Source organism: Hemicordylus capensis, chromosome 8 (assembly GCF_027244095.1).
Source record: "Hemicordylus capensis ecotype Gifberg chromosome 8, rHemCap1.1.pri, whole genome shotgun sequence".
NCBI lineage: Eukaryota > Metazoa > Chordata > Lepidosauria > Squamata > Cordylidae > Hemicordylus > Hemicordylus capensis.
This window is the reverse complement of record NC_069664.1, coordinates 7615761-7631468: the sequence shown is the minus strand read 5'-3', so window position 1 is coordinate 7631468 and position 15708 is coordinate 7615761. Positions and strand designations below refer to the sequence as shown.

The window sequence follows — 15708 nt, the reverse complement described above, 5'->3', positions numbered from 1 at the left end:
CCACCCCAAACAATGCATTGCCAATAGTTTTTTTTTAATCATCCATGAGTTTGAAAGGCAGCACATATTAGCCTAGAAACTCAGCTCTGTTCCTGTCCTTGGTGTTGAAATGTGTTCTGTACTTCTCTTAAGCCTTGCCTGTAAACAGTAGGAAACGCAGGTCATGAATGTGTCTGTTTTGGACTTGCAGAAAGGGATGTGCACGAACCATGGTTTGAACCGCGGGTCATGCACATCCCTACTTGCAGAGCCTGACCTGGGGAGGCTTTTTAAGGCTGAAGGTAAAGGAAACAAAGAAGGATATCGGAGCCAGGAATTTCTTGCATGGCTTTTAGGGTAATTAGATTGGTGTTGGTTGTCGCTTTTGGCCCGTTGCTCTTTCCAAAGCCCCAGCTGGAGAGCAAGAGTGCTGCCTCGGCATATCGTTTCTCTTTGCATCTCTGGAAGGTTATGATTCTGCATCGGGGTAAAAGCTGCAAGTTGCAGGCCAAGCTCGGTGTTCTGTGGTCCATTTTGGAAACTGCTAATAAGAATTGTAGGCGAGAGAACTTTGCCAATCTAGGTACACTTAAACATTTAAATCTAGGTACATTTAAGCACTTGAATTAGTGAAAGGCTGTAGTGTTTAGGTTCAAGGCCAGGGCCAGTGAGTGAATGAATGGATGAATCTTTATTTTGATCACAGACCAGAGAAAGGAGGAGAGACTAAATACTAATAATAATCAAGCAGTTTAAATATAGCAGCAGCACAATTAAAATATAATTGTAAACACTCCAGTCAACTTATCTTCTGTTGAACCTTCCCTGCTGCAAAACAAAACTTTGCTACACTTAAAGATAAGATACGCGTATCCAACAAATAGGGTATCCAATAATAGGTATCCAATAATAGGAGAGGAGAGCTGGTCTTGTGGCAGCAAGCATGACTTGTCCCCTTAGCTAAGCAGGGTCCTCCCTGGTTGCATTTGAATGGGAGACTAGAAGTGTGAGCACTGTAAGATGGAGTTGGTGTGAACACTTCAGGGGATGGAGCGGCTCTAGGAAGAGCGAAAGGTTCCAAGTTCCCTCCCTGGCAGCATCTCCAAGAGAGGGCTGAGAGAGACAGATTCCTGCCTGCAACCTTGGAGAAGCCTCTGCCAGTCTATGTAGACAATGCTGAGCTAGATAGACCAATGGTCTGAATCAGTATATGGCAGCTTCCTATGTTCCTAAAAGGATAACTCACTTAAGAACCCAACCCTCTCCCTGATACCTCAGGTGGAGGCAGTGGCCAGGAGTGCTTTTTATCGGTTTCTACTGGTTTGCTAACTGTGCCCTGTCCTGGAAGTTAGGGACCTTAAGACAGTGGTGCACATGCTGGTAACCTCCAGGCTTGACTACTGCAATGCACTCTACATGGGATTGCCTTTGTACATAGTCCAGAAACTGCCATTGGTGCAGAATGCTGGTGCCAGATTGGTCTCTGGGATGTCCTGTAGAGACCATATTACTTCAATTCTAAAAGCTCTACACTGGCTATCAATAGGTTTCCAGGGGAAATACAAAGTGCTGGTTATTACTTATAAAGCCCTTAACGGCTTGGGCCTATGCAATGTTCTCTCCAACTTTCTTTTCATCTGTGTGCGGAATGAGTTTTGTTCTGGGTGGGAGCATCAAGGCAGTGTGTGCACATCTGCATTCAGAATGGGGCCTTCCTGATTCAACCTGAGCGGGATCTAAAATTAACTGAGTGGACACGAAAAAACTTGTGAGCACAGGCATGTGCGCACGCCTTAGAGGGAACACTGGGCCTGTGGTATTTAAGAGAACACCTTCTTCGTTATGAGCCCCACAACCTATTAAGATCTTCAGGGGAGGTTCGTCTGAGGGTGCCGCCAGCTTGTCTGGTGATGATGACCCAAAGGCGAGCCGTCTCTGTAGTTGCCGAGATTAGAGCGGCTCCATCCCTTTTGGCTTCTAGGAAACCACTAAAGACACATCCTTTCAGGCAAGCTTTTTAGTTAGTTGGTGTGTTTATCAATACTCTGGTTTTTATATGTCTTAACTGTTTAAAATTTTTGGTTTGTTTTATGCTGTAAACCGCCTAGAGTCTTTGGTAGTGGGCGGCATACAAATTTATTAAATAAGTTTTAATTTATCAGAACACCCTGGGTAATCTTTTTTTAAATGGCAGCAAATGATAACTACAGAGATCATTATAAAAATTGTGGTATAACAAAAAGTGAGCTGCTGTTTCAAGACTTCCTGCCTTACACAGACATAGGCGCTCTGCACACAGAACCTTCTTAAATCTTCCTTCAAGCACAGCTGTACACGGTGCATCTAAAGAGGGACAGCTTTATAATACTTGGGGACAGCAATCTGACCGAGGTGCCTGGCAGGCATGATGTTAAAAGCATGAGTGCCCAGCACCACAGACTTGGGTATGTGGCTCAGTTCTACTTGCCGTTCCACATCATCCACTCGCCTGTTAAATAATCAATCTGGCCTTTTCATAACCCATGATACAAGAAAGCCCAAGAAGAAGCCGTAATGACATAATTTCCTTTCTAATGAACGTTTCTAGCAAGACAAGAATATATCTAATAGGATGAAAATGTAACCCTAACCGCAATTCACATATGCCAAGCCACTGGCCCACTCCTCCTTTTGTGACACCCGCTGCCAAGCAGAGTCCTGCATTTGTAACACAACATGGTGTTGGCTCTAAGCTTCTCAGAAACTTTGTCTAAGCTTCAAGGCCAGGGCTGGTGTGTTAACTGGGTCGAAGAATTTAGGAATCTGTGTCCTTGTAATCCGTGGTTATTCTTCCTTTAGGAACTGAGAATGGTGACAACTTACCATAGAACCTGATTCTAGATTCTGAAGATCTAAACTACCAAGGAGTGAGTGTGTGTGTGTGTGTGTGTGTGTGTGTGTGTGTGTGTGTGTGTGTGTGTGTGAGAGAGAGAGAGAGAGAGAGAGAGAGAAACAAGTTTATATCTCTCATGGCTGTAGCAATAAATAGATGTCGTTGCATAACAGCCTCTAGTCATCAGTGTCTCTCTCCAAGAGTTCTGTGCTGCATTTTCATCACTGGATGACTGATAGTTTGGGCATCCTGATGCTTGTGACTCTGAAATCTGTCTGGTAGGAAAGGCAGCTGGTCTGTTCCCTTGGCAATATGCCCAGCAAGCCCTTTGCACCCCTGCCTGGAAGTTCTGCCCAGCAGAAAACCTTCAGCTGCTTACACTCCTTACTCTGGCTTCATGTTTGTTCTTTCTGTGTCAACATTTTTCCAGGTGGAGAAATGTGTGACGATTAACAAATCTCTTCTCTTTGCTCCAGGTCCCTTTTTAGAGCTTTCCCAGCTGTGAAGGTGTGGAGGAGCCCGTAATTCTGAGAGACGATTCCTGTGTTGACTGTACAAGTGTTCTGAGGCTTGAAGGCCCGGTGGCTGATTTGGACAGGAAGGTGAGGTGCCACCTTCCTCTGGTCTATACATGCAGGGCAGTCTCGGGCATTTGAATATTGGTTGATCCCGACAAGCTTGTAGTGTGCTCGACCACAGCTTGCCAAAGCTATCCACCTTATCCTGTCCGCTCCCAGTTGGGAAGAGGTTAGCATTTCGTGCTGGAGGAGTGAAATGGACATTCACTTTCTCTTCGTGGTGCTCCTGAAGTAGCAACCTCTGGTGGGGTTCCCAGCCCTTTTTAACAAGTGTGTCCCCCTTCTGTCACAAACCTTGCACACACACATTTAAGTGTTACAGTTTGGGGGACAGGCTCTCATCACATGAAAAGCTGGGGCCATCCTATCAAACTGAAGGCCAGGAAACTTAGGACCAACAAAAGGAAGCACTTTTCACACAGCACGTTGTCATCATCATTATTTGTTAGCCACTCCATAACAAATTGTTCTCTTGGTGGCTCACACAACAGAGGATTGAAACACACAATAAAAACACATAACAGATTTGATTAATCTATGGAATTCTCTGCTGCAGGATGTGGTGGCAGCCACTAGCCTGGATGGTTTTAAGAGGGGCTTAAACAAATTCAGGGAGGACAGGTCTATCAATGGCTACTAGTCTGGTGGCTAAAGGCCATCTCCAGCCTCAGTCAAGATGCCTCTCAATACCAGTTGTAGGGGAGCAACAGCAGGAAAGAGGGCATGCCCTCCCCTCGTGCCTGTGGGCTTCTCAGCGGCATCTGGTGCACCACTGTGTGAAACAAGATGCCGGACTAGATGGGCCGTGGGCCTGATGCAGCAGGGCTGTTGCTCATAAAGAATCTTATTGAAATTAATGGGACAGTTATTGAAATTGTCCTATTTCAATGGGAGTGCTCAGTGCTGGCGTAGTGGGGAAGCAACTTGCCTAGGGAGCAAGAGGCTGTCAGGTCAAATTCTCACTGGTATGTTTCCCAGACTATGGGAAACACCTATATCGGGCAGCAGCGATCTAGGAAGGTGCTGAAAGGCATTGTCTTAGGGCAATGGTCAACCCCTTCTGTATTCTACCAAAGACAACCACGGGGATCTGTGGTCGCCAGGAGTTGACACTGTCTCGACTTCACAACCTTTCCTTTCCTACTCAGTGCTAGTTTTCTGAAGCCTGTCAGGCTAAGGGGAGAGGTATGCTGAGCGCAAGCATGCAGCCAGCCAATCAGGAGCAGAAGAGGAGGGTCTTCGGTCTCCTTCCTCCCTTTCTGCTTTGGACACATTGCTGAGGATGCAAGCTGGCAATCCTCAGATGGGGGGCAAATAGTATGGCTGCAGCATGAGGAGGCTTTGGGCTCTGAGTACTATCTGGGAGTCCTTCGCGTACTTCCCTGTTGGGGATCCCTTCTAGGAGATGTGCAGTCCCCATCTTCTTCATTGTCATAGAGCAGCCTCTCTGCTTCCATGTACAACAGAGACGAGAATCCTGCTCTGCCTGCCTTGCAGTGAAATTGAGAAGTGTAATTAGTGCCTCTTTGAACGATGGAAACTGAAGCATGTGCTAAATGGTGTGTAATTCCTTAGCAGCTAAGAATAGGCCTAACAAAAATGTAGTGCCTGGGGTTGCACCAGTTCTTAGCAGCCCTCTTCATATTCTGGTGGTGGAGCTGAGGAATATTGTCCTGCAGGCTCTCATGCACATGAGAGGTTTTTGTATACCCACATGCTTTGAAAAACAAGCTTATAGGGTAGGAAATTCTTGTTTTGCTTAATAGGAATTGCACCTATTGTTTTCCCAGCCCCTCACTATGGTTTCTAGAATGACATAGGAAGCTGCCTTCTACTGAGTCAGACCATTGGTCCATCTATTGTCTACACAGATTGGCAGTGGCTTCTCCAAGGTTGCAGGCAGGAATCTCTCTCAGCCCAATCTGATCTTGGAGATGTCGCCAGGGAGGGAACTTTCAACTTTCTGCATGCAAGCCTGCAGATGTTCTTCCCAGAGCGCCCCATTCCCTAAAGGGAACATCTTACAGTGCTCACGTATGTCTCCCATTCAAAGGCAAACTTGGGCAAATGCTGCTTACCAAAGGAGGCCATTCATGCTTGCTCACATAAGACAAGCTCTCCGCCCTAGCTGGAGAGATACTGAACTGCCATCCTGCATTCCCTTTGAATGGCCAACTTTCTCAAAATTTCAGCAGCAGAAAACACTCTGTGATCCAGCCAGACCGTTTCAGAGTCAACAGTGACTTATTCTGTTCACTTTCCGCTTTCCATTCTAGCCGTTCAAAGGTCTCTGCTAAACAAGCAAAGGTGTTCAGGAAACTCTGAATAGCTAAATGTTATCCACTGCTAACCATGTTTGAGGCACGTTCCAACTGGTGATGCTCTTATCTTTAGCAGGGCTTCTTAACTCCAGCACAGCATTCCTCTAGTGCAGGGTTCCTCAACATGTGGGTCCCCAGATGTAATTGGACTTTAACTCCCATAATTCCCAACCAAAGGCCACTGGGGCTGGGGATTATGGGAGTTGAAGTCCAATAACATCTGGGGACCCACACGTTGAGAAACCCTGCTCTAGTGGCTGTTATTTCTGTTGCTCCTCTCTGTTTCTGTTTATAGTGCTTTGGGATCAGAGCACCATTTTATTATTATATGTTCTGTTTTTATTTCTGTGTAAGCTCCTTTGAGAACTTTCATTGAAAAGCAATGTGGTGGTGGTGAAAATGAAGTTTAGGGGTGTCTGCTAGTGTCAGGATGGATGTCTTCCTCTTCCAGTATAGGAGAGGCCAGAACTTGATTTATTCTTAACCTGAAGTTCCTTACGCATTTTAAGGAGGCCAGTATGGTCCTGGCTTCAGGAAGCATGTACAATGGGAACGCAGCACAAGGACATAGGGTAGAAAAGTTTCAAGCAAGATAACCTCTTGCCAGGGAGGAGAGCTGGTCTTGTTGGTAGCAAGGATGAATTGTCCCCATTGGCTAAGCAGGGTCCACCCTGGTTTGCATTTGAATGGGAGACTACATGTGAGCACTGTAAGAGATTCCCCTGAGGGGATGGGGCCGCTCTGAGAAGAGCATCTTCAGGCTTGCATGCAGAAGGCTCCAAGGTCCCAACCTGGCATCTCCCAGATAGGGGTCCTGCCTGCTCCTAGTCTGTGTGGACAATACTGAGCAAGATGGATGGGTGGCAATGATCAACTTGCATATGGCAGCTTCCTATGTTCCTATCTCTAATCTTTTCATCTGTTAGCCAACAGGTGCCATTTAATAAATGTGTGGTTGGACTAGATCACTTACTGCTTCTTCATGTATCGCAGCCAATACAGTTTCAAGGATGTTGTCTGTCTTTTCAGCTTCGTTGCCATGTTTTGGAATGTGGGTCCTCGGAGGCATCTCTTGGTGTTGCTACTTGGTCTGCTGGGTTTTGCCTGCTGCATGTGGGCAGGCACCGAAGCCTCATCCCAGCCTCCCATCACAGCGGCCTCCTTCCTGCAGGACCTCTTTCTCCGATATGGAGAGCAGGACAAGCTCACTTTGAAGCAGCTTAAGTTTCTGTTGAACAAGCTCAGTGTGGGAGTTGGACGGGACAACATTAGTCGCACAGAGCATCAGCAGCAGGAGCAGCACAAGAATCTCTCATGGGTAAAGTATTTATGACCCTCTTTTTGATCCAAATGGGGTATACCAAGCAGCTTATGAAAATGGAAAAAATAAGTATGACAACAAATAGACTGCTAAAACAAATTAAAACAAGAATGTAGAGATTTCAGAACAAAGTACCAGCAGTAAAACTCAATTCATTGGGTCCCCCTAAGTCCTCTGAAATAACTCTTCAGTGTCAAGGTAACTTTAGGAACATAGGCAGCTCTCTTATACCGTGTCAGACCATTGGTCCATCTAGCTCAGTATTGTCTACACAGACTGGCAGCAGTTTCTCAGCTGCTGGGTGAGGACATCTCATGTGAGGACATCTCATCCTGTCCAATCGGTTTCCAGCTTCCTTCTACCTTTATTCCTTCTCTTGCCTGCCTACCCTTACCAGCCTTACCTGTCTTTCTATCTCTACAAAAAAAAGACCCTTCTCTGCTATCTCCGCCCTCTTTCTGCCTTCTTTCCTGTCCCTGCCGATGTTGCCTCAGAGAGTCGGCATTTGGCAGACTTTGCTGCCGAAGGGCAAGAAGACGACGGACTCTTTTCAGGCCAGCAGGCCCCATCACCATTGTGTGATGGTGCACGCTTCTCAAACCGCCCTGCCGCAGACTTTGCATTCTTGTTGGGAGCGATGGGGTGGGTGTAGGACCCAGGACGCAACCTCGGGTCACCATGGCGACCAGTGCACCATGATCCAGCGTTCCCGGTGGAAAAGAGGAAGCAAGACGAAGTCGTCCATTCTGGAGCACTGCAGGACAAACAAAACCGGGAGGGGTTATCTTCCCGGGCCTCTTAAAGGCTTCAATTAATTTGAATATGTCCTGCCCTCTGGAGCATGCTGGGAAGGATAACCCACATGAGGTGTCCTCAACACCAGCAGCATTAAAAAGCCTTCATGGTGAGTGACCAGTGCTCCTTTCTCCAAGGTGGCAGGCAGGAATTTCTCTCAGCTCTATCTTGGAGATGCTGCCAGGGAGGGAACCTGGGATCCTCTGCATGCAAAGCAGATGATCTAGGGAATGTACTAAAATTAATTCCAGGGAATGCCCGCTGAAAAGCACTGTTCCTTCCAATGGGCCATAGGAATGCATGGAGTTTCCAAATGGCCATTGGCCATTTGGAAATTGAATGCATTCCATGGCCCTTTGGAAGGAGGAACACAGGATGCTGCCTTCTACAGAGTCAAACCATTGTCTCCCCAGACTGGCAGCGGTGTCTCCAAGGTTGCATGCAGGAGTCTCTCTTGGCCCTATCTTGGAGATGCTGCCAGGGAGGTAACTTGGAACCTTCTGCACTTTAACAGAGAAGTAGCAAGGCAAGCCTCTTGGCAATAGTCTCAGTGCTGCCATGTCTTGCACAACCCCCATCATATATCTGATTGGGTGGGAAGCACAAAACACGGCCTCCATACATGACCCAATTGTGTGGGTAGGTCCATGCAGGTAGTCAATGAGATACCTGGGTCCCAGCCTCTTTAGGGCCTTAAAGGTAGGACCCAACGCCTTGAATTGCGGCAGGCTTGTAAAAGAGCCCTGGGGACCCCTGTGGAATTCAAGCCTGTTGTACGTAGTTCTGGAATTCTCCGCCTGTCTTTCTTTCTCGCTTGCAGTGTTTCAGTTCCTCGGAGCTCTTTGCCATTCACAATCTGAGTGAAGGGACCCCACTCGGCCAGAGTGAGTTCCAGGAGTTCTGCCCAGCTATTGTGCAGCAGCTGGTGTCAGGGGCATGCAAGTCAGAGAACCTGGAGAATGAGGAAGATGAGTGGACAGAGAAGGTGAAGCCTAGCTCAGCAGAAGGTAGGTGTGCGTGTTTGTGTGCAAGACAGTTGTCAAACTTAACAGCTAGTCCTTGAAACAGAAGCATCCTGCAAAATTCCTTCAAGTCTTGGCCATCATTGCTTTCCTGCAAGTTGCTGCTGGAAATCTTGAGTATCAACCTCAACAATAGCTCTTGATGGATTTTCCTTTTCCGGCTGCAAGCTGACACTTGCCTTTAATCTCTAGTTTAGTAGCAAAAAAGTCTGTGGCAGTGGAAAATGGAAGGGCAGGGGCAGAAGAGGGTTTCTGAGCCTATAGCAACACTGAGAGCTTTACTCTTGAACCACATCATTCCAGACTTAAGGTACAATGAAATCGTTGGTCAATGACCATAAATGAAATCTGAATCGGTACAATGAAAATAGATGCCTGGGAGTTCACTCTTGGCTCTCTCGGAAACTGCATAAACCAATCTTATATATAATACATGTGCAAACACCCAAAACTGGAGGTTTCCTTTCTTAGTAGGCCAAGTAAGTCTCATGCACATTCCGGGTTGCTTGACAGATGAAATGCTTTGGGAAGAAGTGGTGTGAGCACTTTGGGTACCAAAGCCCTTGAACCCCCTGGTAAAGGTGTCGATCACTTTGGAGACAAGTAAGAAACAGCCGCTGCCTTTCTGCATCCGGGGTGGTTCGGTGTTTCTATCTGGAACCTAGAGACTGCTACAGATATTTATAAACCCGCTTTTCATTAACAGTTCTCAAAGTGGTTTACATAGGAAAAAATCAACTGCCTAGAAAAATAATTAATAATTATGTAGAGAAAGTGCTTTCCAATATAACGCTGCGACAAGTGCCATTTAGGAAAAGTCAGTTGACAGACCTCAGAAAACCTTTTCAGTATATTCTGACTACACTAAATAGTTGAGGTGCTGATGTGAGCTAGTTTAGATGCTGGTTGCTCTATACAGATAGTGTTCGATTGTAACTGCTGCTGATCTCCTTTCTGCAGGACAAAACTGGAATCGTCATAGTTTGTGCTGCAGAAAATGTGCTCTGCTCCATTTCACAAAGCAAAACAGCCTATCAACTCAAAGGGGTGCCTGTCTATCCTCAGAGCTTCTTTTTTCTCCTTCAGTTTTCACTCCAGCTAGAGCTTATCATTCACAAAAGATGCCTGTAGCCATGCAATGGGGAAGTAACTTGCCTAGGGAGCAAGAGGTTGCTGGTTCGAATCCCCGCTGGTATGTTTCCCCAGACTATGGGAAACACCTATATTGGGCAGCAACGATACAGGAAGATGCTGAAAGGCATCATCTCATACTGTGCAGGAGATGGCAATGGTCAACCTTTACGGTATTCTACCAAAGACAAGCACAGGGATCTGGGTGTGCCAGGAGTCGACACCGACTCAATGGCACAACTTTACCTAATGAAAAATATTGATTTAACACCTTGGAATCCAAGGCTTCTTAAATTGTTAGGCACATCCCTTTTTACTAGCCAGTGAACTGTGACAACCACCAGGTGGGTGAGCAGCTGTCATGTCGGTTGGGGGAGAAAGCAAGGGAAAATTAATTGTAAGTACTGGATACTGAACAAGAAGAGTGCAATGTATGAATTTGATTGTTTCTTTTGAAGTAGCAAGGAAACTAGTGATGACTTGTTTTAGTTGATCACAAGGTGAACGGGTCAATAATGTGATGCTCTTGGTGGTTGTTGTTTTTTAAATAAGTGTGCAGAGATCTGTGTACATGCACCTGTTGCAGCATGTGTGGGTTGGATTTAGTAATCCCCAAACTGGCATTAGACCAGGCATGGAGCAGACTGTGTCTGATCCCCTCCTGAAGCCATGCGCAGGAAAACAGGCTAAGGAGAAAGCAGCAGCACTTGGGACCCCTTTCTTCTCCTTCCCAAATTGAGAAGATGAGGCTACATTTCCCCACGTGAATTGGTGGCCCATGTCGTGGTCAATGAGGGTGGGGAATACCAGCAGCCTCCAAGGTGCTGTTCCTTCCCGGAATTGTGTAACCCCCTCCCAAAGGGGCCCTGCCTCAGAACCCAGGAACCATCCATGTAAAAGTACGAAATGTAACGTGCAAAGCCACTCTAAATAGCCTGATATATCATAGGCCCTCCAGAAACAGGGGAAGGATTATTCTGTTATCATTTCTCTGACTTGAGCAAGAGCTTCCTGCTATCAGTCACAGGAAGGTGCCTTGTAGCCAGGAAAGTTGGGGGTCTCGTTAAAGGGATTTGAGACCTTTTTGAAGGTTTTGGGAAATGGTTACGTCAATCACTTCTCGCCAGCCAGAGGACCAGAGAACATGTCAAATGGCTAAATCTCAGCTGATCCAAGCAAACCCTTTACTGACTTAATAGGCCCTGGTTGGGTGTGGGCCAGAATAACTCCTAGTTATTCTTAGAATAACTCAGAGGTATGACAGATCAGCCAGACACACATCCACTGGCTGTCGTGCAGTTGCCCATCATAAACTGCCAAATGATGGCCACCAGGCTATGTATTCAGTGGGATCAACTTAAGCCTTCCCTATTTTGTGGGATCTAGAGGCCTCTTCACATTTCCAGTTGCATGAGTAAACCAGCCCTCCTTTTTTTCTTGTTTCACAGTCTGGGGCTTTGGCTTTCTCAGTGTTTCGCTGATTAACCTGGCCTCCCTCCTTGGTGTCCTCATCGTGCCCTGCACCGAAAAGGCCTTTTTCGCTCGAGTCCTTACTTATTTCATCGCTCTCTCCATCGGGACGTTATATTCTAACGCACTGTTCCAGCTGATCCCAGAGGTGCAGTAAAACATAAACACACACAGATCTAGTCAAAATCACTCCGCTTTCCCCATGCATTAAATAGTTGGGTTCTCTACTGGTATGTACAAAACAGTCAGCTGCCAGTGCCTGATAAGTTGCTGAGAGAAGTTACATCTTTCCCCTCTGAGCATCAGAAAGCTTCCTATATCAACGGAGAGAAAAAACAAAGTTGGTGTGGGCACACTCAGGGGCTATCTTTCTAGAGCAGTGCACTTCATTGCAGAGCCCGGGAGCCCGTGGTGGTCTCCATTGACCCTAAATGTGGTTTGTTGACTAATTGTTTACCGAGCTTTGCAAAGCTTCAGCTGAAGCCAATATTCCACTCAGCTCCTCTGGAAATGTGCAGAGGTGATCTTGCCCACTGTGCTGTGCTGTGCTTTATCCAACACTGGTGAGTCTACTTTGGGGGGGAACAAAACCCCCTTGAGCCCCAGCACCATCTTGGAAGAGGCACTGGGAAGTGTTGTCCTTCCCAGCATTTTCCCCATTGAGCTCTTATGGGTAAAGGGCTGGGAGTGACTATGTTTCCCAGCAGTCCGTGCCCATGGTCTAAGATGGCCCTGGGGTTTAACAGGGCTCTGTTTCTCTTAACCGGTTTCTGTGGGCTGAAAACAGCCACTTTCTTCACTGAGCTAATAAATGACAGTTGGTAGGGCACAACTTGGCTGGAGGCTGCAGAGGCTTTTTGAGAAGGGGAAGGAAGAAACTAGCTTATAAATTCAATAATTACACATCATATAAAAACATCTCTTACACTGAACACTCAAGTTTGCGTTTGACTCTTCAGTATCTGGGCTATTTTTTCTCCAAATAAAAGACATTTCAGTGCCATGATGGGCTCTGTATATAATCTTGAATTAATTTTGGCCCAGTTCTTATTTGGGGGCTTAAGTACAAGCATGAACTCTCTACTTCCTGATTTCACAGTGTTTATATCCCTCAACTTCCCTTCTTTTCTGTTGACATAATTTAACTTCATATATGCTAGGTACATTTTGAGGGGCTTGAAAATCCAGCTAGTTCGTCAAACTTCTAAAATTAAGTATTGAAATAAGACTTCAGCTTGTCCCTAGTATGGAAAGAGCTATGCTCCAAATCCAGATCTAACTTTACAATCTCTCTCACAGTCGCCTCAACTTCTTACAGTGGAAAAGATCAGGGTGTTAAATCTATTTGCTGGAAATTTTGGTACAAATCACTTCTGCCTGTCGAAATATTGTGTGGTATAATCGATCTTTCTTTACAGAATTTTTGTGGTATTTTCAGCTCTAAAATTGTGAATCTGATATATGAGTGGGGGTTCTGGTGTGAAAACAAAATATCTTTGTGATCCAGCAGGAACAGTAATGATTGTAAATGCTTCACCTCCATTGTAAAGTTGCCCAACTTGTTAGAACAATCGGAGTGAGATTGTGCCAATCCATTAGTGATTTTTAAAAATAGCTTTGCAATCCTGTGGCTGTGTTAGGGTCACAGTTAGGCTGCTTCTGACCAAGCAACAGAACGTGAAGGTGAAGTGTATAGGATGCTGGGAGCAAAACAGAGGTCATCTTTGTGGCATGGAACTCTAGCACTGATCCCTTTGATGAAGCTTTCTGGAAAGAGAAAAAGCATGCACCGTGAGTGGGTTGGCCTTCCAAACTGTCTGGAGCACTGTGGACCCAAGGGCTCTGTATTCAGTTCTGCTGCAGTCTGAATGCTCTATGTCTGTGGTCCCAAGCATGTTTAAGAGCAGCGTGCAATAAAACTAATTCGACTTCCTTAAAGCAAATATCCATTGCATTGGATATTGGATGCCAGTTTTAGTGAGGCTGTTAAAAGGACCATTGCACAGGGAATACCTGAGGTAAAGGGGCAAGAGAGAACATCGCTCTTCATGTACTATAAGATTCTTCTCCTTTGTCTCTCCCCAGCTGGGTGGAAATGTCTCCTGAACAAACCTTCTGTCAGAGCTCCACAATTCCCCTTGCCATGCTTCTACAGCGGTATCTTTGTGAGAGTTCCAGTGCAATAATGCCCTCATGTACTTCCAGCATGCCTGAATTAGTTCCAAATGGACCTGCAGTCATTAATAAATGTCCTCTTTTTCTCTCCCTCTTTTTCTCTCCCTGTTATGAATTCAATTTCTGCACATTCCTGTTTTGATTATTTGATTATCTCCCCTTGGCATCTCCTCCCACTGGTGGTTTAACTGGGGTGGTCTGGCACTTGCCCGGCAGTCTGGGGTTACGGTTTCCTCTGCGTGACCGTCATTTCTCTCTGCTCCCTGGTCGGGGCCAGTGTGGTGCCATTCATGAAGAAGACCTTTTACAAGCGACTGCTCCTCTACTTCATAGCTCTGGCGATTGGAACTCTCTACTCCAACGCCCTTTTCCAGCTCATTCCTGAGGTATGACCAGGGCCTTCTGGCTTTCCTTGTGTGGCTGTGTCTGTCTTGTGCCATCTGTGGTTTGAAAAGACCTGGTGGGACTCTTGACCGCTTCTGGGAAGAGATGAGCCTCCTAGCTACCATTTTGTTTTCAGCATGAAGTACTTTGGCCAACGGTGATCATTCGTACCATTCTGGAATTCATTGCCTGACAGATGTGTTGCGATAAACTCTGTTGCCTTATTCTGAAGGGCTTCTGAACTCCATTTAGAGAGGGTAGAAATATGTCCACCTTTTGAGTAAATTAATATTTGAGGTACAGTTGGGTGTTCACTCTTTAGATATTCTGCCAGATGTCTTGCGCATCAGTTCTGCACTGAAGAGCAAGTGCAATTTTGGGTGAGGAAAAGGTGCCATGTTAAGAGAGTTCTGCTTTGGTCTCATACATTTTTAAGGGCAGAGATCTTGTGCCAGTGTTGGCTGTGCAGCCTTATAAATGAAAACCTAGTTAGTCTGAGTTGCTACTCCGTGTGCTGGGTGTTGCCCAGGTAGCAAATCTGTTAGGACTAGAGTAGTGAAGCAATCATCCATAAAAGATTGACCTGGTCTCTGAGCACGATTATGTTAGGTAAGTCAGATAACTAGTGGGGAAACTTGGTTATCCTCACACACGACTGCAGTAGTTTCTTGAGCAGGTAGGAGCATACAGGGTATGTGACTTAAAGCAGCTTCAATGTGCAGTTGGAGTCAGCTGGGAAAGTGAGCGCTCAGCTGATCTGCTGTATATTTGTGGTGTGGATTTCCTCAGTACAAAATTCCTTGAGCTTCAGATGTCCATGTTTGTGATAAAAGTATATGAAGCACAGCAGCATAAACCTAGAACAATATTATATAGACACCATATTATTTATTATTTATTTATTTAACATATTTTTATACCGCCCAAAACGCAAGTTCTCTGGGCGGTTTACAAGAGAATAAATACAACCAATAAAAAGATTAAAACATTTCAGCAATTAAAATCTAAAAGTTAAAACTATTAAAACACAATTAAAACAGTATCTAATTAAAAGCCTGGGTGAACAAATGCATCTTGACTGCCCTTTTGAAAGTTGTAAGAGATGGGGAGGCTCTTATTTCAGCAGGAAGTGTGTTCAAAAGCCTTGGGGCAGCAGTGGAGAAGGCCCCTCCCTGAGTAGCCACCAGGGCAGGGCTGAACAACTTCGACCATCCTGCAGATGTTGGACTACAACTCCCATCCAGTGTTGCCTCTAACCAGGATTCCCAGATGTTGTGGTCTACAACTTGCAGAATCCCCAAGCAAAAGCCATTGCAGCTGGGGATTCTGAGAGTTGCCGTCCACAACGTCTGGGAATCCCGGTTAGAGAGAACACTGCTCCCATCATTGCTGACTGTTGGCCACTGTGACTGGGGATGATGGGAGTTGTAGTCCAACAGCTGAAGGGCCAAAGTTGTACAGCATTGGTCCTAGAGGTTCCCAGCCTTGTGTCCCCAGATATTGTTGGACACCATCGGTCAGTGGCCGAAAGGAGCCCCCGATAGAATGTTTATGTCAGGGTTGCACAACTTCGCCCCCCCCAGCTGGTGTTGGACTACAACTTCCATCATCCCTAGCCACAGTGTCCAATAGATAGGGATGAAGGGAGTTGTAGTCCAAT

The 15708-nt window shown here is 46.0% G+C and overlaps 1 protein-coding gene across 2 annotated transcripts in view; it reads left to right on the top strand.

Moving 5' to 3' along the window:
- SLC39A14 (solute carrier family 39 member 14) overlaps nucleotides 1-15708 on the top strand; it is a 50045-nt gene that overhangs the window by 21768 nt on the left and 12569 nt on the right. For both annotated transcript variants that reach the window (XM_053269921.1, XM_053269922.1), the window contains 4 exons: nucleotides 3328-3453; nucleotides 6780-7068; nucleotides 8687-8873; nucleotides 13881-14050. In XM_053269921.1, coding sequence (XP_053125896.1) covers nucleotides 6790-7068; nucleotides 8687-8873; nucleotides 13881-14050 — 636 coding nt within the window. In that variant the 5' untranslated portion in view covers nucleotides 3328-3453; nucleotides 6780-6789. The remainder of the gene's footprint in view (nucleotides 1-3327; nucleotides 3454-6779; nucleotides 7069-8686; nucleotides 8874-13880; nucleotides 14051-15708) is intronic.